The sequence below is a fragment of the Phascolarctos cinereus genome, unplaced genomic scaffold (assembly GCF_003287225.1).
Source record: "Phascolarctos cinereus isolate Bilbo 61053 unplaced genomic scaffold, phaCin_HiC Scaffold_4;HRSCAF=312, whole genome shotgun sequence".
Lineage (NCBI taxonomy): Eukaryota > Metazoa > Chordata > Mammalia > Diprotodontia > Phascolarctidae > Phascolarctos > Phascolarctos cinereus.
In genome coordinates, this window is record NW_027555847.1 from 94,401,412 (window position 1) to 94,428,685 (window position 27,274).

General features: G+C 36.4%; 1 protein-coding gene across 8 annotated transcripts in view; it reads right to left on the bottom strand.

Moving 5' to 3' along the window:
- MAP4 (microtubule associated protein 4) overlaps positions 1 to 27,274 on the bottom strand; it is a 245,428-nt gene that overhangs the window by 111,560 nt on the left and 106,594 nt on the right. For all 8 annotated transcript variants that reach the window (XM_078152460.1, XM_078152459.1, XM_078152462.1 and 5 more), the window contains one exon: positions 23,879 to 23,947. In XM_078152460.1, the coding sequence (XP_078008586.1) occupies positions 23,879 to 23,947 (69 nt within the window). The remainder of the gene's footprint in view (positions 1 to 23,878; positions 23,948 to 27,274) is intronic.

Below are 27,274 nucleotides of genomic sequence, written 5' to 3' on the forward strand. Positions count from 1 at the left end.
TCAGATAATAAAGAGATTAGATGGCAGCACAAAAAGGTAGTTGCAGTTCAATGTAAATGCTGGAGGCCTCCAGTGGAATACTCCCAGGATGGGAATTTGGCCCTGAACTTCTGACTATTTCATCACTGAGCCAGATAAGGGCACACTTAGCAAATTTGCAGAAGATGTCAAGGTGGAGGCGTGACTCCTCCGTTTGAACAACAGAGTCCAAAAAGATCTTGATAGGCTAGGAATAGGAATAGGATAGGAAATGGGCCATATCTAATAATGTGAATTCTTTTTTTTTAAAGGAGATAAAAATAAAATCTGAAACTTGGGTACAGAAAAATCAACTTGACAAGTACAAGCACGATTAGCCAGCAGTCACTCTGAAAAAGATCTGAGGGTTTTCATGCTCAGCGAGTCAGTAATATGACATGGCAGTCAAAAAAAGCTTCGGTGATCTTGAACTATATTGAGAAGGGCACAGCTGCCAAAAATAGGGAGGCGATAACTCCACTGTGTTCTGCAGTGTCATGGCTCATCAGCAGGATTAAGTTCCCTTCTGGACACCATGCTCTAAGACAGACACAGATAAGGCAGAGAGTGTCCCAAGGAGGGACTTAGGATGGAGAAGGGCCTGGAGGATTTCATGTCTTATGAGAATCAGTCCTAGGAACTGGGCTTGTTTAGCCTGGAGATGACTCAGGGGAGACTTCATAACTATGTTCAAGTATTTGAAAAGTATTTAAAAACTAGAATGTCAAGGAGAGATTAGACTTATTGTATTTGGCCACATAAGGCAGAACAAAGAGCCCTGAGTGGAGTTGCAAAGAGGACAATTTAGGGTTTGATGTTAGGGAAAAACTTTCTAAAAGTCTGAGTCTTACAAAAGTGAAATGGCCTGCCTCAGGACATGGTGAGTTCTCTCTCTTTGTAAGTCTTCAAGGAGAGGCTATTTAGGTATGGCATCCTAGGAAATCCTTTCATGTAGGGGTTAAATTATGCTGTAGATGGCTGCAATGTGCCTTCCAACTCCCAAATTCAAGTTATTCTGATTTTAACACTAATATTCCAGACCTCACTCTGAGGGGAGCTAGGTGGCATGAATTTCCTGGAGTCAGGAAGACTCGTCTTTCTGAGTTTAAATCTGGCCTCAGACACTTAGTAGCAGCTATGTGACCCTGAGCAAGTCACTTCACCCTGTTTGCCTGTTTCCTCATCTGTAAAATGAGCTGGAGAAGGAAATGGCAAATCACTCTAGTATCTCTGCCAAGAAAACCCCAAATGGTGTCAGGAGGAATCAGAAACTAGTGAAAAGACTGAACAACAATAACACAGACTCTGAATCTTATAAAGTGTAATACTGGGGATGGGAGCCTCCACTACAGAACCAATTTCATAAAAATCTGCCTTAACCACAATATCACAATACAATGGACTCTCTTCTCTCAGCAGGAACATTATTTAATGTTTTTATCACAAACTCAAATGAGCGAAAGTATTCTCTAAACCAGGGCTTCTTAAACTTTTTTCACTCATGTTTCCCCATTTCATGGCCTCTTAAGGGCAAGTACAGTGCAAAGTGAGCATGCATTGTGTTCAGAACCAGGGCTGCAGTGAAGTTGCCCCATGCAACATGGGCAAGCACTTCCAGAAACACTTTAGATTCATTACGTGTTTGGTTTTGAATTAATTTTTGGTCATTGCACATTCAGAAACCTTTTACTGTTTTCAAATTTTTCAGGGTCTCAACTCATAATTTAGTAAGTGCTGCTCTAGACCAGTCCTGAGGCGTCAGGGCACTACTAGATGAGGGCGCTAGGTGGTGCAGTGGACAGAGGGCTGGGCCTGAAGTGAGGAAGAACTGAGTTCAAACCCAGCCTCAAGCCACCTTCTAGGTATGTGACTCTGAGCAATCATCTCTATCTTCCTTAGCTTCTTCAAACGCGATGAGGATAATTAGCACTGTTGCGAGGTAGCAGCTACCTTAAATAAATAAAATAATAAGTCAAAATTTTAAAGTACTTAGCACATACTAGGTGCTTTAAAATGCTTTTTTCCTGCCTTCCTTCTTAAATTATATTGCTACCTAGTCCTGCATGACACCAATGTTTTGAAGACTAGAAAAAATAAAATAAAATAAAATGAGAGCCTGATCTAATCTTATTCTCCTACAGAAGCAATAAGGTATAATGAAAATAATTCTACACTACAAATCAAGAGACTTAAATCCTAGCCCAGTTCTACCTATTTCCAGCCATGTAACCATGGACAAATCATTTAACATGTCTGGACTTCAGTTTCTTTTTCTATCAAAAGAAGAAACTGGACTAGATGACTTAGCAGATGGCTTCCAGCACTTTGTCCCTGAGTCTCATTTTGCTAAACAATAAAACCACACTTGATGACCTCACAATGTTCTGACAAGTTAGATAATACAAATGAAAAGGCTATGTTATCACTGTTCTCTAGCAGAAAATGTTGTCTAAACAGTCCTTATGGTCCTTCACACATGTTCATTCCTTCCAGCATTTTGCTGCTCAAAACCACTCCCATTCAATCTCTATCATATCATCGCCCACCTATCAAAATCTGACCCATCCTTCAAGGCCAACTTTCTACATAAAAGTCTTTTCTAACTACTTTGGCTCAAATGACCTATGCCTTATATACTTCCCCCACATTATCAGTATTTTATTCATTTTTTAAATGTTTTAATAGAGCTTTTAAATAAATGTCAGTTTCCAATAAGATTGAAAACTTCTCCAAAAAAGGATCATCCCTTGTAATAAAGAAATACAGTTTGGAAAATGTCTGCAGCCTGCAGACACTCTGACTATGGTTAAATATATCCCTTATCCCCATGTAGCCTACTCTCTACTGACAGGAGGGAAATATGATTCCTATCAGTCCTCAATTCAAGATGGGTTACTGTAATGATCTGAGTTCTGTTGTCATTCAGTGTAGTTTTCCTTTACAATACTATGGTCTTTGCCCCCTCTGATGTTCTTAGAACACTAATAACAAGAGTTAAATCTTAATTATACAACTTGTGTACTATTTAGTAATAACAGTTGTGTACTTCCTATCTTTTTTTTAAAGGGAATTGGGGTTAAGTGACTTGCCCAGGGTCACACAGCTAGTAAGTGTCAAGTGTTTGGTCTGAGGCCAGATTTGAACTCAGGTCCTCCTGAGTTCAGGGCCTGTGCTCTATCCACTGCACCACCTAGCTGCCCCCTACTTCCTATTTTTTTAATGTGTTCCTCTTGCTTCACCAACTAAATTCAATGCGTTAAGTATCCCCTGATGCCATGATGCATAAGAGATGGCTAATGGTGCATAATACACAAGAAGAACTAACTCAATGATCATCATTAACACTTATTACTGTGTTCTTACTATAAGTATAAATAATTTCTGATGACTAATTCTGGGTCTATTAACAACTAGATAAAGAAATTTTGGCAAATCACAGTCCCTGTAAGTGTTGTCTGATCTCTCACACAGAAAGGGTTCCCTTTCATGAGTTATGTTATACAATTAATATAATAATTAGATGGAACTTCACATATATACAACTATAGAACCATTAACAACAGGATGCCACACAACCAGTACTCTGGGCAATGGAAAGAAAACAATCTTCAAAGAAGAAAGAAAACTCCACTATTTTTTTTTAAACAACAAAGGGGGAAAGAAATAGTGTTTATTACCTTTAAGAGTAGGGCTCTAAACTCCTTCATAATAATTAGGTAGAAAAGTAGAAAGAAAAATAAGAGCTACCATAATTTTCACCCAAAGCCACATCTGTTATCAAAGTGGGTAAGAATAAGCATTACTTTAATTCCAAAAAGGGGCTATATTACAGGCATTGGTTTGTTCTACAAAAGCATGCTCAACAGTACAAGATAGGTGGCATGTTTCACTCCTACACACGGTTACCTAGCACTACTCAAGGTGGTGTTTTATTTGGCTCTTAGTCCTAAAAAATCCTCTAGAATTTCCATGGATAACTGATCTAGAAAGCGATTTTTAAAATCCAGCAGTTAACATTAACTATGAAGCTGAAATATACCTTCATATTATTAGAACTGAAATTTTAGCATCTTCTGGGGCTACCTCCCTAGTCTAACAATTAGGGTAACAAATTAAAACCACTACATATGTTGTCCCCTAAACTCTCATACTAGACATAGATAGCTCCATATCTTGTTTTCCTCTCTTTCTTAGCTGAACTAGAAAAATCTATATTTATCTCTCATTCACTAGTCAACTTCCTTGCAATTGGTCTTACAACTAAAACAGTTCTCTAATACAAAATGATCAATGATCTTTCAACTGTCATTCCAAGGGCCTAATCTCAAACTTCGTTCTCTGAAATTTCTACAGTGTTTAACACTGTTGACCATCCTCTCCTCCAAGACTTTGCATCCTCTCTTGGGTTTTTGTGACACTCCCCTTTTGGCATTCATCCTGTTTGAATACTCCTTCTTAATCTCCTTAAATCCATGTGGTTCCTCAAAGCTTTGTCTTGCCTATGTCTGTCTCTCTCACATATCGGCTCCCATAGGTTCAATTATCATTTCTATGCAGATGACTCTCAAATCTATAGAACCTCCACTTCAGCCCTGTATCACCAAGGACCTACCAGAGGCGCTCCACAGTCATCTCAAACTCAAAAAGTCCAAAACTGAGTTCATCTTCCCTCTAAACTCACCCAACTTTCTTATTTCTACCATAGGGGAAACCATTCTTCCATTCTCTCAAATCTGTAACTCAGAGTCATCTTTCCATCTTCACAGTCCACCCACATATCCAACAGACTACCAAGTTTTGTGGATTCTGCCTCCACAACATCACTCATATCTGTCCCCTATTCTCTACTCATATGGCTACCGTCCTTTTTCAAGCCTTCTCCTCCTTTCAACTGAGAGAAGCAATATTCCAATTGCTTCCCATGTGGTCTGCTCACCTTCCACCCCTTCAAATCATTTTCCACACAATTTCCAAAGTGATTAACCTAAAGTACAGGTCTAATTATATCACTTACCTTCTCAATAAATTCCACTGGCTCCCTTTCACGTCTCAGATCAAATACAAATTCCTGTGTTCGGCATTCAAATAAAGCCCTCAAGACTAGATTCCCATTCTCTTACTCTAGTCCAGCCAAACTCATGTTTCTCATATGAGATTTGATATCCCTCCTCTCGCTAGGTTTATACAGCTGGTTCTGTCATGCCAAGAACATACTCCACCCTCACCTCTGCCTAAGATCCCTAATTTTGGGGGACAGGTAGGTGGTGCAGTGGATAGAGCATCAGCCCTGAAGTCAGGAGAACTGAGTTCAAGTTCGGCCTCAGACCAAACACTTGACACTTACTAGCTGTGTGACCCTTGGCAAGTCACTTAACCCCAATTGCCTTTTTTAAAAAAAAGATCCCTAATTTCTTTTAAAACTCAATTTGAACATTATCTTTTATGAGAGGCCTTTCCTGATTACCCCAGTAGCTAGGACCTCCCTCCTGAAATTACCTTGTATGTATTCTATGACTGCTTAAAAGAGCATATGCCGTCCTTTCCTGTTCTGTAGGGGGAGAGATTGCTTAATTTATGTCTCTGTCTCCCTAGGACCTAGTGAAGTGCCCGGCATTAAATAGGTACTTAATAAGTACTGTTTTAGTTACATCCCATGGTAAACGGAAGGACCAAAGTAATACAGAGCCAAATACTAAGCTAGAGTAAATTAAAGGATTCTGCTACATAAATATGGCAAGAAGATCCTGTCTTTCCTTATGTTCTGTAAGTGAAGTTTCCATGTTTGTATTAAAATCTAAAATAATAGTAAAACCAGAATATAAAGAACACAACTCCAAAATTTAATCCACAGTAGCTACAAGGCTTCTCTGCAGGTATGGAATCTTCTATTCACATACATATAAGTTTAAAAGATAGAAAGGGGTTTAATTTTGCTTTTTTTTAAAAAAAGCCATTTAGAAAAAGAAGACAGTAAGACTATATTTCTATTAAGCTCCAATTTGCCAAGACCCAGAATCACAAGAGACTTTGGCTGGCATACCTTTTTAAGGTGACAGAAAATCTCTGGGCCAGACTAGGCTAGGATTCCTTTTCCAGACAATTAGGAAAGCCCAATTTGTTTTGACTCCCCAGACGTTAAGAAAAGGACTGTCAGAGGCACCAAATAGGAGAGATAAGGAAGCAAAAAGGCAAGAGTGAGATAGGAATGGATATGTGTGGAGCCCAAAAAGTGAGAGGAGATAAGATATGCTCAAGACAACAGAGGACCAGAGATGGAACAAGGTTGAACTGGCTGTAAAAGCTGCTAAGAGCCAAGTCTAGGAAAAGGCTTCTTTCCCTGTTCTGTTTTCTGAGAATAGGGCACTGAGGGAATTTCTACCTAAAACTTTAGCCTCGATTGCTTTCTTTAAAATCCTCTCCTGATAAAGTTTAAGAGGGGAGAAAAAGATGGCCCTGCCTGTGAGACTCATCAATACACTGTTTCCAAAGTCTTAGTATAGTTTTAAGCTATTAAAGTTTATTATTAGCTACTTATCCTAATAAATTATCATCTGTAGTGATTTTGTCTAACTTCATAGGCTTACAGCTCAAAACTGACAGAGTGGAAATTAGGCCACAACAGAAGCCATTTCCTTGATTTTATTCTGGAACAGAACACAGCTAATCAGAATTGTTCTGCAATTTCTGGAAATTCATTGAGAATATTCCAGAATAAACCTACTGGACTGCCTTGGACTCAATCAGAGAGAGAATTAATAAGCAGAGAGACCAGTAGTAATAAAAAGAGCTGGGGATTGATGTGACTGTCTCCCCGGCCCTCAAAAAGCACTACATACATAGCTACACAACAGTACTTTAAAATCCTTAATGATGAGAACAGAAAGAGTTAGGCTAGATGGTACAGTTTTATAAGTTTTCTTTAAAAGCAATGGCTTCAAACTCAAACAGAAGCAAAAATCTGTGGACGATATACTGACTTAGAAAACCACAAATTATGTTACCTATGTTTTCTTGCATTTTTATACATTTTGTAAAAAAAATCCTGATGACACTTTAATCTGGTTCTGACACTGTCTTTTGTGGGCACTGAGTTTGGCACCTCTGCTTTAAAGGATGTCTACAATCTTAATTTACATTTGATCCAAAATGGCTCTTTTAAAACATGAAGTCTGTTTTTTTTCTAAACGTCTGCTATTTACTGAAGACCTATCAGAGAATACTGTTCTTAACCTCCTGGAAATAAATTCCTATTCATAACAACACAGATGCTACAATCTTGATCACATCCAAATCAATAAGAGGTTGGGGTGTTAGAATCCATTTCATCACATCAAATGGGAAACAAAGCAAAATACACGGCCATCCGGAGTCACTCAAGTCCACTCACCTGCCCCTCTTTTCTCTACTGCCCCTTGCATCCAGTGAACTGCCACACTGTCATCTCTTATTTCAAGGGACAAAATATTTAGCCAGAATTCTAAGTAACATAAAAAATAATCTGGAACCACCTATCAGTCACACCATGCTATTGGATAGAAGAATCAGGGATAATATAAACTTGCAGAAAATCCTAAACTTACTCCTACGTGAATCAAGTGACTTGATTATCAAGGTGCAAAGGCAAGAGCACTGGGTCTGGGGTCAAAGCCTGGCTTCCAGCTCAGCCACTGAATGTGAAATTCAGCCAATCACTTTGTTGGGCCTCACATATAAAAAGAGGGTTGTGCTAGGGACACAGGAGCTTAGATTTAGAGCTGAAAGGGATAATAGAAGTCCTGCTCAATTTACAGATGAGAGAACTGGGGCACAGGGTGCCTAAAGTTACACAAGGAGTAGCAAAGACAGAATTTTTGTGGTTGTGGTAGTTGTTGTTGTTCAATCATTTCAGTTGTGTCTGACTCTTCATGACCGTACTGGCCATTTTCTTGGCAAAGATACTAAAGGGGCTTTCCATTTCTTTCTCCAGCTCATTTTACAAATAAGACACCTGAGGCAAACAGGGTTAAGTGACTTGCCCAAGGTCACACAGCTAGCAAGTGCCTGAGGCCAGATTTGAACTGAAGTAGATGAGTCCTCCTAACTCCTTTATCAACTGTACCACCTCTCTGCCTATACTTCAATATACTCCTGCCCTCTAAATCTAGCACTCTATCTACTATGCCACGTTGTCTTCTACTAGATAGTCTTTAAGGTCCTTGCAAGCTTTAAATTTTATAATCACCATAATTTAGAAACACATTCAGAAGCACCCACATACTCACCACTACGTACCTTTTACTCTGTTTACCAGGTGTCCTGCAAGCCCTGCCAGGTCACTAAGTGGAAGATTCCTGAGCCTGCCTTACCTATGACCTATGTTTATAGAATGGGTCCATTCTGTATCATCAAATGTACTCTTTTCACTAGAGTAAGTACCTCTAAGCATTAGCAGTCAAACTATAGTACTTTAGGCATGCTCAGGGTACCTAGGTAACAAGCTTGGAGAATTCACTGTAGATTTAACTTCTTAATGGAAAAACTGATTGCAGTAAACTTCTGTTGATCCAAAATGGTTAGAAAATGGAGTGTTCTACTTGACCACACTGGAAAACCAGAATCTCATAAATACCATATAAGGATAACCAGTTTTCAAAGAAACAATCTACACTAAATATATGACCATGGGAAAAGCATTTAACTATTCCACACCTAAAGTACAGACAGGCTATATATCGATGAGGAAAGTTTCCACACTGGGAGTTCCCCCACATTCACAGGTCTACATGAAAAATATTTACACACACAGACACACATGCATAGACCCAGACATAGATACACACACACACAACAGTTTATTAAATTGGCTCGATCAATATTTTCACTCTAAATAGCTTGGAAATTGTTTTCTTTAAAAATGCTGGCATCATCTAATAAATGGTCTAATAAATGTGCAATCTTCAGGAAGCTACTTTCACTCTTTATTCTCAGCTTCTTCTTGTACAAAATAAGGGGACTGGACAATTACCTTTAGATCTTTAAAAGATCCTTTATAGCTCTAAATCCTATGATCTTTAAAAAAAATAGTCAATGTGTTTAATAAAGCAAAAAAGTTACATGAACTTCTCAAATATTTAGATTCTAGATAGATGTAAGTTTACTACATGTATGTAAGACTTTATTCTGATACCACCAGGCAATTTCCAGGTCAGATAGAATAGGAATCTTTCTGAGCCTTCACCAGGCCACCAAAGTGTATGTCATGAAATTCCATGGTGGTCCTGGTATTAGAAGACATCATGGTTGTGAAGTTTATTCACAAAACTCTTGACAACTTACCTCCAAATAAGGAAGATGACACCAAAATACAATATTGCAGTATTACTGGAAGATGTTTATTAGTGCAATTTATTTACTACAATAATCATGTTAAAATGTCACAGAATACAAATTATTAGGCCTGCAGTCACAAAAATACAAACAGATTATGAAATGGGTCATAAAATATTATTTTTAAAAGTTCTACATGTCTCTAGTGCTGGGCCTAAAAAGGATGGTAAAGAGATAATGTCATAACATTTAGATAAAGCAACAACATAGTTTGGTAGCTACCTGGCAATTATAGATTAGTTCATTTAGCCGTAATGATCATGGTACATAATCCCATTACAGAGCACATTTTCCTTTTATTAGGGACTTACATGAAACTTTAAACTCAACATTATAACTCTTGCTCTAAAGGGAAACATCATATTCTACCCAAATGAAGCAGATCTAAAGTATTCAATATGAGACAACCTTTACTGGTTTAACAAAATGGACAACATAAAGATTTTTTAAGTCCATAAACAATTTATTGCAGAAAAATAAAAAACTAAATAAAAACATTTTTGGAATGGAAATGAAAGGAAACTAAATTGATGTTAGTAATATGGCTTTTGGAAAGGCTATGTCTTTAATAGTATTTTCATTGCAATAATCAGCCCCTTCACCCACCAAGCAAAGGACTCGGTTGTATTCCATAGAGACACCGACCACAGTTCAAAATAATCCTTTTACTTGGATGTGGCACTGATCTTTGTCATATGGAATGGATGAATGTAAAGTTTGGTTTCCAAAAAGATCAACATTTCCCTCTTTGCAATGCTCACTATCAAAAAGAAAATTTTTAAAGTATATATAAAAATTGGTATTTGCCATTTAAACAACAAAGATATTGTGTGTGTGTGTGTGTGTGTGTGTACATGTGTGTGTACGTGCACACATAATTAACTTTATGGAATTCCCTGTTATGGTAAGTTTTCAGATGAGGCAAGTATAGTTCCTACCTTCAAAATTAAGCCTCCCCTCTAGAATCAGGGGCCACAGAATTTTTGGCAGAGAAAACCAAATCACAACAGCCTTGTACACTTAGGAATTGGTTTCCAAATCTCATAAGCCATTGTAGGGATGTTTGGGGTTTTTTTTAGCAACAGAGTGGCTTTAAGATACAGGTCTTAATTCACTATTACCTAATACCTAGACAGTCAGGGAATCTGTGTACCCCAAGGCCTAGACCAAAACTTTTTCTGCTACCTCACAGCTGTGGTCTTTGAGTTGCTTACTACACCATTTTCTCCAGCAGAATGTGCCTTATTCCCCCAAGGTTTTCAAATACTGGCATCCAGCACTCTTCCTAATATTTCCTAATATAGTATGAGATACCTCAGTCCTTGGAAAGTATATTTAAAAAATTAAGTTTAAACAAAAAATTTCAAGTTATTACCTTTACTGTTTAGAAGAATTTCAGAATGCTCTCTTTGAACAGATGAAATCAGTTCAAATCTTTAGTGAGAACAAGTCCTAAATCCTGAGGCCCTATGGCTAAGTTAAATCTGGCAAACTGGTTTATGAAAATGCTTCTAAGATGAGCCTTCAGAGCAAGTGATACCCCACTGGTAAGATACTAAGAATGTTATACTACAAGATTATATAACAGGGTAAAACTATTACACTACAGGGTTATATAAGAATATACTAACAGAGTTGAGAAGATCAAATGAGTTAACATATCTAAAGCTCTTTGCAAACCACAAAGCATTATATATGCTATTATCATTATTATTTATTACTTTTACTACTATAGGTTGTATTCTGTCCTCTGACTGTTGCCACATCCCCACATCGGATCTTATAATGATCTCCAATAATATCTACTTTCCCATAAACTTTCAGAATCAAAGCAAAGAGAGTAGTTTTCTCTAGCACTCATCCTAGATCATACGAATTTCAATATCTGTCATTCCATCCAGATAATATATACCTACTCTATGATTGCTAACTGAAAATCCTTAAGCACTCACTTTTAATTTGTGCAATAATTCTCCATTCACAATTTAAAATTTCAAAATGGCTTTATTTCAGAGAAACTAACGTGCATCTCAAAACCTTCTTTGGCAGCCAAAATCAGTCTTGAGATTAAAATCTGAAGCTAGCCTCTTATGAAACATCAACTGCAACTAAAAGGAAGCTAAAAATTATAAGGCTGTTTCACATATTGGATGAAAAAACGAACCAGCTAAACAGAGTCCATTTATTACCTAAAATACTAACAAGACTTTTTAAATCCACAACTCAATAAAGGTTCTAGGTTTCTAAGAAGTTTGAGGAAACTGAGGATTGAGCATAAAGAGGTGACATTGAGGCGTCTCTTATAAAGTAAGAAGAACATCAAAATATATTCATATTAACTTTAAAGGTTTTATATGCAGGTCATCATGCCAAAAAAATAAAAATGAAGACCCATGAATCACATTGGCTTGATATGTTGAATCTACAAGAAGATACTCAAACAATTTCACAGATACCACCCTAGAATTTTGTATCAGCCGTGCCAGATTTGTAAACATTTTGCTCTTCTCCCATTATCCTTCTATCTTCCTTCATGTTATGGTGACCCATCATGACATTCTCATTGAATTGGGATTTTTAAATATTAGTACTTAATGAAAATATACCTAGCTATTTAATTTTATCTTTTGGTGTAACATATGAAAGTAACCTTTTCTTGGAACTGGGATACAGTGACCTGGCTTTAAAAATTAGGGTTTGAGTTTTTGTTGTTTTGATTTTTTTTTTTAAATCTGAAACACGTGAGTACTTTCAAGCCAACTCATGGATTTTCATAAACTGCTTTAGTTTGAAGAACAATTTTTACATTTTCAAAAATGGATCAAAATTATTCAAAAGCTAAAACATTACAGTGATTGTTATTTAAATTTCAGAGCAAATGAAAGAAGTACTGATGACCCAGAGGATTAAACTAATTTTAAGAGCAAGTTCACAGGCAGAAGGGAAAGAGAGGAAGGATGGCTGCAGTCATGGTGGACCCAACCCCTTATGGAAGCACAATTTCTCTTTTGGTGCCACATTTCCCTCATCCATTCAGAAGAGTTGATGAAATGAAAATGACCAACCAAAAAATGAAAACCGAAAACCGAAAAAAGTCAAACTAAATTCTTAAAAATTTAAGATGAGTTAATGGTAAACTGAAATACATGAGGTAACCTTTTTTTAAAAATAGTGCAATTAAAAAATCCATTATGCACTTTTGTGCTTACAAAAGAAAGGAGGTTCCAACAAGCCCTGCAGTACACAAAGGAGAAGTAGTGGAATGCTCAGGCATCAGCAGAAATGGGCCCTGGAGAACTACCCTCCGGCTTCTTCTACATCGACAGAGTCCAGGAAGGGAAAGCAAAGCTCGGCAAAATGTTGGAAGTTTTAGAACTGTAACGATGGTTAGAAAAGACCACTGATCTGTTGATGGTAGCAGCCCCAGTGTAGAGGGGACACACTAGGCTTCTAGGAGAAGAGAAAGAAATAGGAAAGGGGAAGGAGAATGGGAAAGAGAAAGGTAAAAAAGCACAAGACATTAGTAAACAGCAAGTTTAGCATAGCAAAATGCTTATCAAATTCTGTGCCATTTTTATTGCAGGCCTTCCCTCAGACCAGGTAACAGTTGTAGAGGAAAGTGAGAATGCAAAATTTTCAGACTGGTTGCTGCTATTTCATGCAATAATTAGTGATAGCCAAACCAAAGAGTTAACTCACAACACATTCCTCAAGCTTCATTTTCATTAATACATACATATTAACAATAGAAATGTGAATTTAAACAAGATATTAGTGCAGAAGGTAAACCCTGAGTACAAAAGAAAATTAGTGAACTACCTACTTACAATGAAACCATATGGCAAAAGTCTTGATCTTGCCATGGTATGAATATTTCATTTTATCCACAGGTGAGATGATATCCCAACTCAGAAGAGTGGTCTTCCAAAACTCCATGCTTGTTCTGATACTGATAATAAGCAGCTCTATCCTTTTATGCAAAGTTTGAAGAAGGTACATGATTGTAGAACATACAGGTCCATGCACTGTGATTTCTCTAATACTCTTATCTTTATGCTCTAAAGGACTGGCCATTAGGGAGAGTCTTACTTGGAAAGTCTGTGTCTTATCTCCCTCTGAGTTAAACTCCGTACATAGACTATGGCCAAGAAATACTGTTACATGAATTTTTAAGTGATATAATAACTTAATATTAAAAATCAATCCAACTAAACTTTTAAAAAAGACATTTCAATAAATCAGTATGAATACACAAAATGTCATAATATGTCATTTCCTGAGTATCTCTCCATCGTTTCTTTATTCATTCTCATGTCCTGACTTCTGCATAGTTCGATTGAGTATGTACTTTATTCCTTCTTTCAATAATAAAATTTTGTTTATCGCTAAATTGATCATCCAGCTAAAATTATACCATGACTAACCAGTTTGCCCAAGAACATTTGTTAAATAATGAATTCTCTCACCATTTTCTCTTCCATCTGTTTATCAAACACGCATCTTATTTATCTGCTTGGATATTTAGTATTTTTTTTATTTTGTTCCAGTAACCTGTTTCTCCATTTTTGCCCAGTACTAAGTGTTTTTATGACAACCTTTTTATATGACCTCTTAAAACTTGGGAGTACAAATCCTTCAAGTTTTTTTTCTTTCAATCAGCATGCATATTGATATTTTTGCCAATTTCTTTCTCTATGTAAATTCTATTATACTGTGTTCCATTACTGGCATTTGAATTAATCAGTATTGTATTACATTTGTAAACTGATTTAATGAAGTGTCATTTTTACCATCGTAGAAAGAAAATAGAGATCCGTCTATGATTTGTTGCTGGGGCAGGCATGGGTGAAGAATTGGACAAAGATCCCCAATCTGTTCAGTCTTCTCCGACTAGCCCAGAACTTATCATTTACATGGAACAGAGAAGCACGATTGGGGAGAGTGTGGTTGGAAAGAGGTTGAAAACAATTTCCCCACCATTTTCATTTAGCAACCTTTCCATTTAAGGAAGCAGAACCCTGGGGATCACTTTCCCCAAAGAGCAGGGTATAACAGCCAGATGAGAATATAGTAAAGGAGTGAGGGTTTAAGGAACGTATAGAATCTTAGCCTGAACATCTAAAGTCGCCAGGCATAGTCCAGAAGAAAGAGCTACACCCATTCCCTACCAGAGAAGCCTACTACCCATATGATGTACTTCCATCGAGAGTGCAGAATAGCACTGACTCTGATGACAGCATTTTAGATGAAGTATACACAATAGCTAACATTGAAAAAGAACTGCTAGGGGCAGCTAGGTAGCGCAGTGGATAGAGCACCAGCCCTGGAGTCAGAAGAAGCTGAGTTCAAATTTGCCCTCAGACCAGGCATTTGACACTTAATAGCTGTGTGACCCTGGGCAAGACACTTAATCCCAATTACCTTGCAAACTAACAAACAAACAAATAAACCAAAAAATCCTACTTTCTCCCCCTCCCCATCTCTTTCACAGAAAGGCTTCCTAATCAAAGCATCCATTAAATTATCCATTAAATGGGATAAGTAACTAAAAGCTTTAAGCATTTTCCTATTAAGAGAGAGGCTTAAAACATGAGAGCCTGGGCAGCAGGTTATTAGATGACAGCAGTACAGGGACATCAACAGAAGATGGCTGTGCTTTACTATCAGGGGCATGAATTGTTCAATAGTGTATACCAGCCATGTATGTTCTCCATGAGCACACATGTACATGGGTGGCCCTGATCACATGCTCCCATGTACGAATGCCCCACATGTGATCTACGAATTTTTAGACTTCCCAACGGAGTGGGGAAGATGGGGGAGAGAAGAGACGACATGTATGGGTGTGCACGGAATTCATGTTTATAATACAATATTTTTCTTGTTACTTTTATTATCATGCTATTTCAGACAAGGGTTCAAACTATGGTTTAGATAGATTATGTAGTAGAGTTAGTTTGATGCAACCCAAGGCTTGGGGGGGAAGCTACTACGTATTGGTCTAATCCAGAAGTTCCATGAACTTGCCCTTTAAAGATTTTGATAACTATATCTCAATTAGCTTCCTCCGTAATCCTATGGATTTTACTTTAACATTTTAAAAACAATATACTCAGAAAAACTCCATAGGCATCTTTAGACTACCAAAGGGGTCAATGACAAAAAAAGGTTAAGGACTTCTGATCTAATCCATCCATGGATATATTTCCTTAATTGTTTTTAATGTCTTCATTTATTTTAGTTATTAGAGTGTTCTGCTTGTCCTTACTTATGAAGGTCCTCTGTGTGCCCTTGTATCCAAATGAGGTCAAATTTCCAGTTTATTAAAGGTTTTGTTATTGTACAAACAGTTGGGTTTTTTTTAATGTTTTTTCCTCAATTTTTCTGCTATTATATAAGAGCATGGAAAGAAAAGAGGCAGTAGATAAAGATAATCTGGATTCTAGCTCTGCTCCAACATGTGCCAGCTTTATGATCAGGAAGAAGTCATTCAACCTCTCAGCACTCTAAGTAACTCTCTAAGACAACAAGTTGCAGAGTAGCTAACAATCTGCACCAATAAAGGGATTCTCTAACCGATAATTCCCATGTACTCAGATGAATTCACTTATTGTCACAATTTCAATTTTTTTTTGGGGGGGGGGTTTAGGCAAGTTAAGTGACTTGCCCAGAATCACACAGCTAGTAAGTGTCTGAAGCCAAATTCGAACTCAGGGCCTCCAGGGCCAGTGCTTTATCCACTATGACACCTAGCTGCCCCATATATATATAAAAAACAATTTCTTAGCTTACATAATCCTACCTTCTAGATCACCTATCATTTCAGCTGCAAAAAAACAGTATTTTGACCCTTTTGTGTCTAATGTTAATCTCTATTTTCACATATTATTCCAAGCGACAGAATGTCTCATATGTCAATCATAAATGGTAAGAATAAGTATTCTTAATTCATTCTTCTATTTTTGTTTAAAAGGAGAATGCTTTCAATGTTTCTCCGTTGCACATTATATATTATTTTGGCTTTTGGTTTAAAATGAGATCTTTTTTTATTGTGCTGATGAAACTGTTCTCTATTCCTTTTCTTTCTAGGATCAGTGTAAAAGAATGCTGGATTTTATCAAAGGTATTTTGGGCACAAAATGATATAATCATGAGTTTGGTTTTTTTAAATGCTGTACTGGTTGTCTAATCTCAAAGTAAACTTGCACACATGGTATGCTACTTAGTTATGATTTATTGTTCTTAATGTATTGCTGTTCTGTTGCTAATATTTTATTTAGCATTTATTTAGCATGAAAAATGCACAAAGGAAATTACTCTCAAATTTTCTTTTTAGGGTTTTTGTTGCTAGGCTTTAAAATCAATATATGATATTTGATTCAAAAGATACAAGGTAGAATTCCATATTCTAAAGTATTTATAAATATACAATTCTATGTAGGAATTATAATCTAATATAACCTAGAATCTATAGTTCCAAATATGAATTATTGATTCTAAAATGTTGGCAGTAATACTTCATTTTGGAATACATTAATGATATTAGTAGTTCTTCCCCTGAAACTGGCAGAATTAAATTATTAATTTCCTACTGTGTCAGGTTGAGTCATTTATGTTTTTGTACAAACTCATTCATTTAAATTTTCCAATTTGTTGCCCAATAGCTGTATGCAACCTATTCTGCTGATATTTTCAACTTATTTTATGCTTGTGATCTCTTATAATTTTGCTGGAATCTGTTACCTCTTTCTTTTTAAAAATTAAACTCCCTAGTGATTAATCAATTTTATCAGTTTTTATGAAAAACTAATTTATTTTATTTATCAATTAATATAAGCAGAGGATAATAGATTTAGAATTAGAAAGGACATTTAGAGGCTATCTAGCACAACCCTTCATTTTACAGATGAAATAACTAAGGCGTATAGACATTAAGTGACTTATCCCAGGTCATTTGTTGTTTAGTCCTTTCAGTAAGTGTTGTTCTCCTTTATTAGAATATAAGCTCTCCTGGGGCAGGAACTATTTCAGCTTTGTATTATTTCTATTTCTAGGGCTTAACAAGGTGCATATACATATATACATAAAGTATATAATTATTCAATCATTTGTTGTTATTATTTCTCATTTGGTAGTTTAAAAGAAAAGAGAGACAATGAAACAACCTAACAAAACTTGGAATGTAGCCAAAGTAGTCATGAGGGGAAAATTTTATCTCTTAATACTTCTGTTAACAAAACAGAGAAAGAATAGAAAAATTAATTAGGCATGCAACTAAAATAAAATTTAGGAAAATAAGAAACCTCAACTAAATGTCAAAATACAAATTCTGAACATCAAGAAATCAAACTATCTCTACCACATCCACCCCCCCAAATTAAATACTAAAAATAAATCATTAGCTAGTCTTATTTTTTAGGAAAATCAAATTGCTAATATTAAAAAATGAAGAATTCACAAGCAATGACAAAATAAAGGTAATTTTTTGAAACTAATTTGCTCAAATAACTGCCAATAAAACTAAAAACATAACTGAAAAGAATAACTATTTACATAAATATAAAACAACCAGATTAAGAACAAGAAACAGCAACTTTAACTCAATCTTGATTTTTTTGTTTAACGTATTTTACTACTTTAATCCTTTTCTTTCTTTTCTGTTAATCAAATGTGTATTTTAATACAAAATTCCATTTTATTTCTTCTGTTAGGATTACAAGCTCAAAGCATAAAATACTTTATTTACTTATTTATTATTTAAAACGAGTATTTTCAATGACCAGTTGTTTGATGTCCTTTGTTCTTCAAAAAAGTGTTTTCAAACAATATGGTTTCGTTTGTAGGACACATAATTTGAAAGCTCTATTCTGATACTAACTGTTTGTCCTATTTCTAGAAGTCTGAAAACAGTCACTGGCATATTTTTTACTGGTAACTTTTCTTTCACGGCATATGTAGTATTTCTCCTCTATTTTTGTAATGGGGAGGAGGGAGGAGTGGGGCAGGGAGGGCTGTGCACATCCTCTCCACTTATAGTGTGTTGCCAGTTTTGGTCCTCTCTGGAAAAAGCTTTTTTCAAATTAGATCCTCAATCACCAAAAAGTAGGTTGTCTACACTTTTTTCTTTTTCAGTGCCTTTTTGAGTCCTGATTAATCCAGTGTTTCTACTTCTTGCTTCATCTTCCAAATCTTTTTTTTAAATTTTATTTACATTTATTTTATTTTTCATTTTTTCCTATATATTTATTAGTTGTTTCTAAAGTTCTGCTACCCAACAGGTTTGTTTTTTCTATTTTAATTTCATCATCTATTGAACTTTGGGAAACTCTAGCAGTTCATTGTTTTTGGATGTTATTTGAATGTTCACAAGTTATTTCTTCATCCTGCAGGTGAGACGAGGATAGTGTTTAGAAAACTGGAGTCTTCCTTTGAGTCTTTTTAATGCATTTGTTAAATATTTTATTCCTTGGTATTTCCTCTATCCTGTCTGGTCACCTTCCATTTGAACTTTTCCTGCTAAAGAGATTTTATCCTTCAAATATTTTATGTTACAGAATTTCTTTAGAGAACTATCCACTGTAACAATTAAATACTTACTAATTGAAAAAACTAAATTTAATAAAGGGGAAAAAAAAAGAGAAAAATGGTTAAGCAAGACTGACTGATAAGACACTGACTGGAAAGAAATAGATGAAACTTTCCACAGGCATAGTTCCTCCACTCTTCCTTCAAGCAAGGATTTAAAATGACCACTACCTTCAATTCAAATTAAGCTTTCCTTTGGTGTTGTGCCACTCTACGCTCTGTCTGTCTGGTTCTGCTTTCTTTGCTCAGTTCATCGTCTGTCTCCCCTATGTTTCTATAATCTCCTCATATTCACTGCTTCTGTTGGGGTGCTTGGGTGCTTATGTTTGGGTGCTTGTACTTGGGCCCCAATTTCTCCCTAGCCTCAGAAACACTGTCCCTTGATAATCATTTAAGATCAATTGAGACCCAATAAGGGCCAAAAAACCTAAATTAATCTTTTTCTCTCTGAGTGAACTAAAAACACCCCTTCCTGTGTCAGCAAATTCCAGGACCAGATAGAGCTGATCAGTATTCTTCCTGTTTGTTTTCACTGGGCCCAGGATGTCTGGGACCAGATACTCTCTTGAATAATGGGACTTTTCTTATCTTGAGTTTCAATTGAGAACTGACCACTCCTTAACCACTCCCTAATCCCACCCTGAATCCCCTAGTTAGCATATTTGACATATGTTTTATTGCATTTTATCCCATATAAACTTTACCTGTACCTCTCTAAGGTTGCAGGATCCTTTAAGAATCCTTGCCCGCTGAAAAGCGTAACAATAAATCTTTGCCACCTTGAATTAAAGAATTAAAGAATGCTTGAGTCTGTGAATTCACTCCAAACGACCCGTCCTCTACTCCGGTCTTTGAGGGGTCACAACCTCCCAACCTCTCAGCCCGCAACAGGATTTGCTCAGGGCACCGACTTAGTTTCTAGTCCTTTACTACCTCAAAAAGCTCTGCTATGAATATTTTGTATATATAAGCCCTTTCTGTCTTGGAGGTCTTGGGATACAAGTCCAGTGGTGATATTCCTGGATAAAAAGAAGGAAGAATTTGATGCTTTTTCTTAAAATGGTTGTGAACATTCAAATGATCAACCAACAGAGCATGTTATGTCTTAACCACAGCTCTTCCAACACTAGGTATTTCAGTTTTTATACCATCTCTGCCAATTTGTCCAGTATGAGATGAAACCTTAGCAATTTGTAATTTGAATTTCTCTTACTATTAGTGTTTGGACAGTTTTCCAGATGACTGTTGTACTACAATGCTTCTTTTCAAAACTGTTCATGTTTTTTGATCATTTGCCTTCTGGGGCATACCTTTCATATTTTTGTCAGTTCCCTATATATTACATTTATCAGACTTTGTCAGAGATGTTTGCTGGATTTTTCTCCCTCCTCCACAGTCCTCTTCTTACTGTAATCGCATTGATTTTGTCCATGCAGAGTTTTTATTTTTAATTTAATTTTTAAAATTGTCTTTTTTTGCTTTTTGTGATCTCCTTGTCTTGTTTTTGATTGGGAATTGTCCCCTTAACCACAAACATGAATGACATCTAATGTTTCTAAGATATCTTATACATTAAGTTCATATACATTTGATATATTGTAGGATATGGTATAAATGGTCTCAACTTCTTTTCTCCCTAAATGTTTTCCAATCTATTTTCATTCACTACTGGATGTGACTTATCTAATCTGTTTCACTGATCTGTTTTTCTTTTTTTAGTCATATCAATTAGATCTGGTGATTACTGCTTTATGATAATGATAATTTTAAAAAAATTTTAAGCTACTAAAACTTGCAAGTACATTGACACTTTTGTGACATCTTGCATAATTTGAATGAATGAATGAAAAGCAAGTATTTTTGACTGTGTATCAAACATTTTACAAAGTGTTCAGGATACAAAAATATAGAAGCAAGGTTCACTGGATCAAGGAGTTTGTATTCTAACAAGGGAGAAAATACATCTAGAGGAGTGATATCCAGGGAAAGAATGTTGCAAAAATGGCAAGTGGGGCAACGGACTAGAAATCAGTACATCCTTCCCAGAAGTAGTGGCAGTGGCTTCATTACGGTTTTCAGAGCAAGGGGAAGAAAATATGAGGTATAACTGTGAGCGGCAGGAGGCAAGGGAGAAAATGTAGGTGTATGAACATAAGAACCAGACTGTCTTCTGAAACTAAAGCCAATTTATAGCTTCTTTACCCCTATTTATAATTTTATTTCTCTAGGCTTCCAGTGGTTTTTCGTTTCAAAGAATACTCTCTCTCTTGTCTATAGATACATACTTCTTCTCATACTGGTCTTTATCATAAGATGGGCCATTTTATTCTTAGGCTTGAATAGGTTTATATAACAAATAAATTATTCATTTTGTCAAAGTTGCATTATTTACATAACTAATTATGCTCGGTATTTTCTTAATACTGAACTATTCTAGCATCCCTGATATAAATCCAACTTGGTCACTATAGAATTTCTTTGGATATATGTTGCTGTAATCTCATTACTGCTACTTTATTTAAAACTTTGCCATATATAGCAATTACTGAAATTATGGTTTTCTTCCTTTGATTAATCCCTCCACAATTGGGATAGCTGTAATTTGGTAAAGTGCTTTATTCTGAATAATTTTTCTAGCACAGGAACTTGTTCAGTCAAGCTATTGGTGGAATGGGGAATTAGTTAGCATGACCCCTCTCCCTTCACATACCCATGACACACAAGCTAGAACTGTTTCAATTAAGAAGGCTGTGCTACACACTGAGGGCAGCTGTGGTTAAGTTTGCCCCAGCTGTGAGGACTTTGGGCAAGAAGGTCAAAACGTCAACAAGGTACCTAGGGGGTCTCAGGTCAGGAGCTCTCCAACAATGTCTCCAAAGAGACTTTTATATTCCTCTTGCCCAAAAGGCCACAGAGGGTGGAATAAAAGCAGTGACTTGCTTGAGCTGTCCCCCAAACCCCTCCAAATACCTGTAAAAAAAAATGGCTCCAAACCAAAAGGCCCACAGCTGAGTCCCAGATGAAGCCACTGTGAGAGGTGTGGTTAAGGGAAAAGAAATGGTTTATGGATAAATTTAACACCAATTGGCTCACATTGAGGGTTCTGGGGGCGGAGTTAACTTACACCTTCCCAAGTTTCACCAAAATCTAGTCCAGAAGGGTAGGACTGCTAAATAAATGTATTAGCTCTTTCTTTCCCAGAGAAATTAATGACCTTTTAAGTCAACTGTTCAGATTAACTCATTAGCATGTCCTCCCCCTCTGGGGTGTCTATTTCTAAAGATCTAGATACAAGATGTCTCCATTTTTTAGAAACTCATACTCATGGCAGGAAGAACCACCATCATCAAGTCCTTTGTTTTCTTTTCTTTTATACAAATGGCAGACAGGCATGCAAAATATTTTCCTTGAAAATCATATGACCTTAAATGTTTTTACTGTCATTACTTTGGGAAAAAGTCTATCTATATGATAGCCCATTTTAGTTCCATTAGAATAAGGAGTTATATTCTAATAATAATAGAGATAATATAATACAAAATTGAAAGAATTTGGAAGGTATTGTAATTATTTCTATCACTAATGATTAACAGTGCTTTCAACATATAAGCTACATAATAAATCACTGAACTAATAAAAGAAAGAATGAGAATGAGTCATCAATTCCCACAGTGTCATTGTGAGGTACGTAGCTAGCAATATCAACTGAATTTCCCAAAGTCAAACAATCCAGAGTGAATCCAGAAATAACTAGCCGTTGCCAAACTCAATATACAGATTTATCAAAGAGCTTTTGGCAGAATAACTGTTCTCCTTGGTTGGACCTTTCTGTGTTCAGGAAATAAGAACAGGAAAATCCCTGGTATTTAGCCTAGATATGTGGGGCAGGCCCAGCCAAGATAAAACAGAGGCAAAGATCCCAGGATACAAATAGAAGAAGCAACCCAGAGATGATGCATAATCCTCTATTATACAACTGCCTGGCTCACCACTAAGTCAACCTACACATCTGCTGACTGCATTTGTGTCTGCAGAGGCAAGGGAGACAGACAATACTTCTTACTTCTCTAGTTTTATCCTTCTCTTCTACTAAGAATGATCTTTAAATAGCTGACTCAGTTGGGGAAAATATAGTGACATTTCTCTCACAACTATAATTTAAGTGTAATTATTCATAAAAACATAGTGTCATTCTCAGATGGCTGTTGACAATATTCAAGTCACTCAATTGGGATACCTGGTGAGAGATTGACATAGTACACTTCTACAGACACTTGCTGCCAAATCAGAGCTTACCAGGTAAGTTCCAAGAACACATTAAGAGAATAGCACTGCAACGGTGTGGAGAAGGAACCATGAAATCCCACAAGAATTTGTGATAAATTAAAAATATCAAAGAGAAAAATGCCAGGGCAGGGGGGGAGAAACAACTTCACAATGGCCACAGCTAAAACAAGGCATGTAAAAGCAGAGAAAAATATTTCTCAACCTTTTCTCATTCTAACATTCAGCTTGGGGAAAGGACTAGAAGCTTTATGTACACAAAAGAAAAGAATGATTTCAATTTCAATAAATGTGAGGGGGCACTAATTATTAAACAGAGCAATTAAAGTAAAGGCCTCCATTATGACATTCTCCTTTCCATAGGAATCCCTTAATTAACACCAAGGGGCTCCCAAAATTAAAAAGTGAAAGGTACAGCTCCAGGAGGATTAAGGCAAACTTTTTTTTTCCTTTTAAGGTTTTATATGGCACAAGTAATACACAGAAACCCATGTAATATAAGAATACAGAAAGGCTCTGTCCACACATTTTCACTAGGCATCCTCTTCTAACCAGGAGTTAATAAGGGTTTCAATAACACTCAGAGGTTCTATTTATATGATTTAACTATTTAAGAAACACTTACCTGTGGCATCATTCTCTTCTAATTCATGATCACCATTGGCTAACGCTGTTGGTTTGGAAGGTGTAGTGCCTGCAACAACCACATAGAAAATGATTACACACAAGAGTGATTTTTCAAAAGGGCTTTTTTTCCTTTTATATTCATGATTTTTGTTTTAATGTCATTGGCACTTCCCAATATTATCTCTCCCTGCCCTACAAGAGAGCCTACCTGTATAAAAAATAAAAATTAAAAGAAAAAGTTCATCAAAACTAAAACTTATCAAAAAAGCTAGACATTCCACATAGTCCCATCCACCACCCTTCCTCTTCTTCTTCCCTGTTCTGCAGAGACAGTGTTACTATAATTTCATAGCTTTTAGTTTTGATTGATAAGACCAAGTTTCAACTGGAGCAATCCTCATTCATCTTTGTAACATCTATCAAAGGTTGTTTTTGAAATTTTATTTCCCATACCCCCAAATTATTCTCAATAGGGTAAGCAAAAAGCTATGGAATTTGAATTCCATTCAAATTCCATTGTTATTATAGGATAGAACTGAAAACATCTTAACTTTTGGAGATAAATTTCTATCTCCACTTTTGAAGTTATCAAGACAATTTGCTCAAACGAGGAAGGGGGGGGAGAGAGAGAGAGAGAGAGAGAGAGAGAGAGAGAGAGAGAGAACACTTCATGCTTCAGAAAGTATGAGGAAAATGGTTCTTATAATCATATTAAAAGGGTTGCAAAAAAACAGCCAACCTGACTTCAAACAGATCTCTACACAGAAACTTAGGCTAAAGAAATAATAGCTCATAACCCAGATGTGATATCATCTGTATAAACTTGGACGTGTCAACTCACCCCGAGTCTCACTTTACCCAGCAGCAAATGGGGACAATAATATCTGCATTACTCATCTCACAGGGCAACGACAATAAAAATTGTTTTGCTACTGTGGGATATTATTTTCTGCTCACAGTGTTCTCTTAAAACGATATGAGGGAAAACTTCTATAATCTTCCCCAGAAATAATTCCAAGTTTTCACTGCCATCACTGAAAAAGCAATCTTTAAGGCTTCTACTGTCAAAGGTAGTCAAAACATACAGCATATATAGCTAGATAGCACAATGGACAAAGTGTCAGGCTAGAGTCAGGAAGACTCATCTTTCTGAGTTCAAATGGGGCCTCAGGCACTTATTAGCTGTATGTCCCTGGCCAAGTTACTTAACCCTGTTTGCCTCAGTTTTATCATCTGTAAAATGAGCTGGAGAAGGAAATGGCAAACCACTCTAGTATCTTTGCCAAGAAAACCCCATAAGGGGTCATGAAGAGTCAGGCACAGCTGAAAATGACTGAACAACAAGCACAACCCCTCCATTAAATTCCCACACACCACCACAGACATGTGGGCCAAATTATCTCCTCTATCAGCAAAGTGACAAATGGCACCCATTCTTGATGAGGCATAAACAGGAGTATAGCAAGAGCACCTGTGCTAGTGCAATTTAACATCAAAGGTATCACTATGTATTTGATTGACAGGAGAGAGTGGGCTAGCATGTATAATGTGATAAATGCATACAGTATCTTTGTTTCTTTACTGCATAAACATAGCTCACTGGGTGCCAATCTTTCTTAAATTCCCTTGGGAGCGCAACCCACTGTGGGCCAATGCAGCACAACCTGTTCTTAGAGCATTATTTGAAATTACGGTGCAGTTCTCATTTTTGTTTTATTTTTTAAGCACCAATTTGTATCATTTCCCTAAGGGATATCTCAGTGAGTTTCCTTTCAATCCATCAGGGCCAAACAATTTTCAGGCTTGCTCCCTAAAAGCTAAATTCTATAGCGCTCTCTAATCTCTCCAACTACCTTCAAAGCCCTCTTATGCTCCTCACCTCCCCATACTTCCCAATATGTTATTGTTAAGAAGGCAACTACAATCTTAATATTAAATTCTCACTCACACACACACACACCCCTTTTATTACCACCACATCACCACCTCTCTCACAGACCACTTCTAGAAGGCTACTTACTATTTAAAATGCTGCAAATTCCACCAACCTATGCATGTGTTGCACAAATCTTGACACAAAAACATTTCCCATACATAAATACAAGTCTAGAACAAACTCTAATAATATGTAACATACAAGATTTTACCTTGGAATAAAGTAATCTTCACTGGACAACCAGAAGTCTTCTAGTCATAAAACAAATAACAAAAATACTTCCTATAAGGTCATCACTAATCCTTTCACTCTACTACATTCAAAAATAATAAGGCAGAACAGAAAGTGCCAAATAACAGGGTCCTAAACCAGGAAGATGCTGATAAATTGCCAGACTTTGATTAAACAAAACCTCCTTTACCTTCACATACTATGAATGCCAACTTGTATCTAGTACTTCCCAGCTTAAAAAAAAATAGCTAAAGCAAAGATGGCTAAATTTTTGTAATCCCTTTCCCTGTCACTTGTAAACTAAACTGGTCAAAACCAAAAACAATTTTTAAATGGTTTAAATGCAATATCCGAGCCTGAATCACACAATAGCACTTCTAATTCTCTCTGAGTGCAACAGAGTAATTCATCTAGCTAAAGGATCAAAAGAATGCACATTTCAAAGGCCATTTGGTAGCATAATGTCTTTAGCCAGAAAAATTATTCAACTCAGTTCATTAAAAATTTATTTCTGAGCTAGCTCAAAAAAAGGCATGACTCATAGGACAGCTCAGCAGACAAGGAGGTGGGAAATTAAGGGTTCAGGTTTCAATTTGTTTTGATTTAAATAAAGTTTTATAGAGAGGGTGCAGAAAATAGAATAAATTTATTTAGTTTTCTCTTAAAATGGTTTACACATCTCAAACAAATTACTTACTTGAAGTCTGCTTTTTTTTGGGGGGGGAAGGGGAGGCCTAGACAATGGGGGTTAAATGACTTGCCCAGGTCACACAGCTAATAATTTATTGTGTTACGTGCCTGAGGCCGCATTTGAACTCAGGTCCCCCTGAATCCAGGGCTGGTGCTCTATCCACTGCACTACCTACCTGCCCCAAAGTCTGCATTTTTAATAAAGGAAAATGATAAGAATCTGTAGTGCTACTACTGTACTATCTGTGTGGTGCCCAGGTATTGGGTCTATCCTGCTTTAATACTACATTTTAAAAACAAAAACTCTACTAACTTCCTTCTGCTAGGCTTGCAAATCCCAAAAAGACAACAACGAAATATATTTACATATACATATGAACGCACCAATTCCTCACTTTTCCCTTCAAGTATGTAATTAAAATCAGCATTTCCACTAACTTAGTAGGAAACAATTTTGTTTCTATGCACTACTAAACTGTGACAGGATATGCAAATGTTCTACACACAGGAGACGAAACCAATTTGACCTGCTTTAAT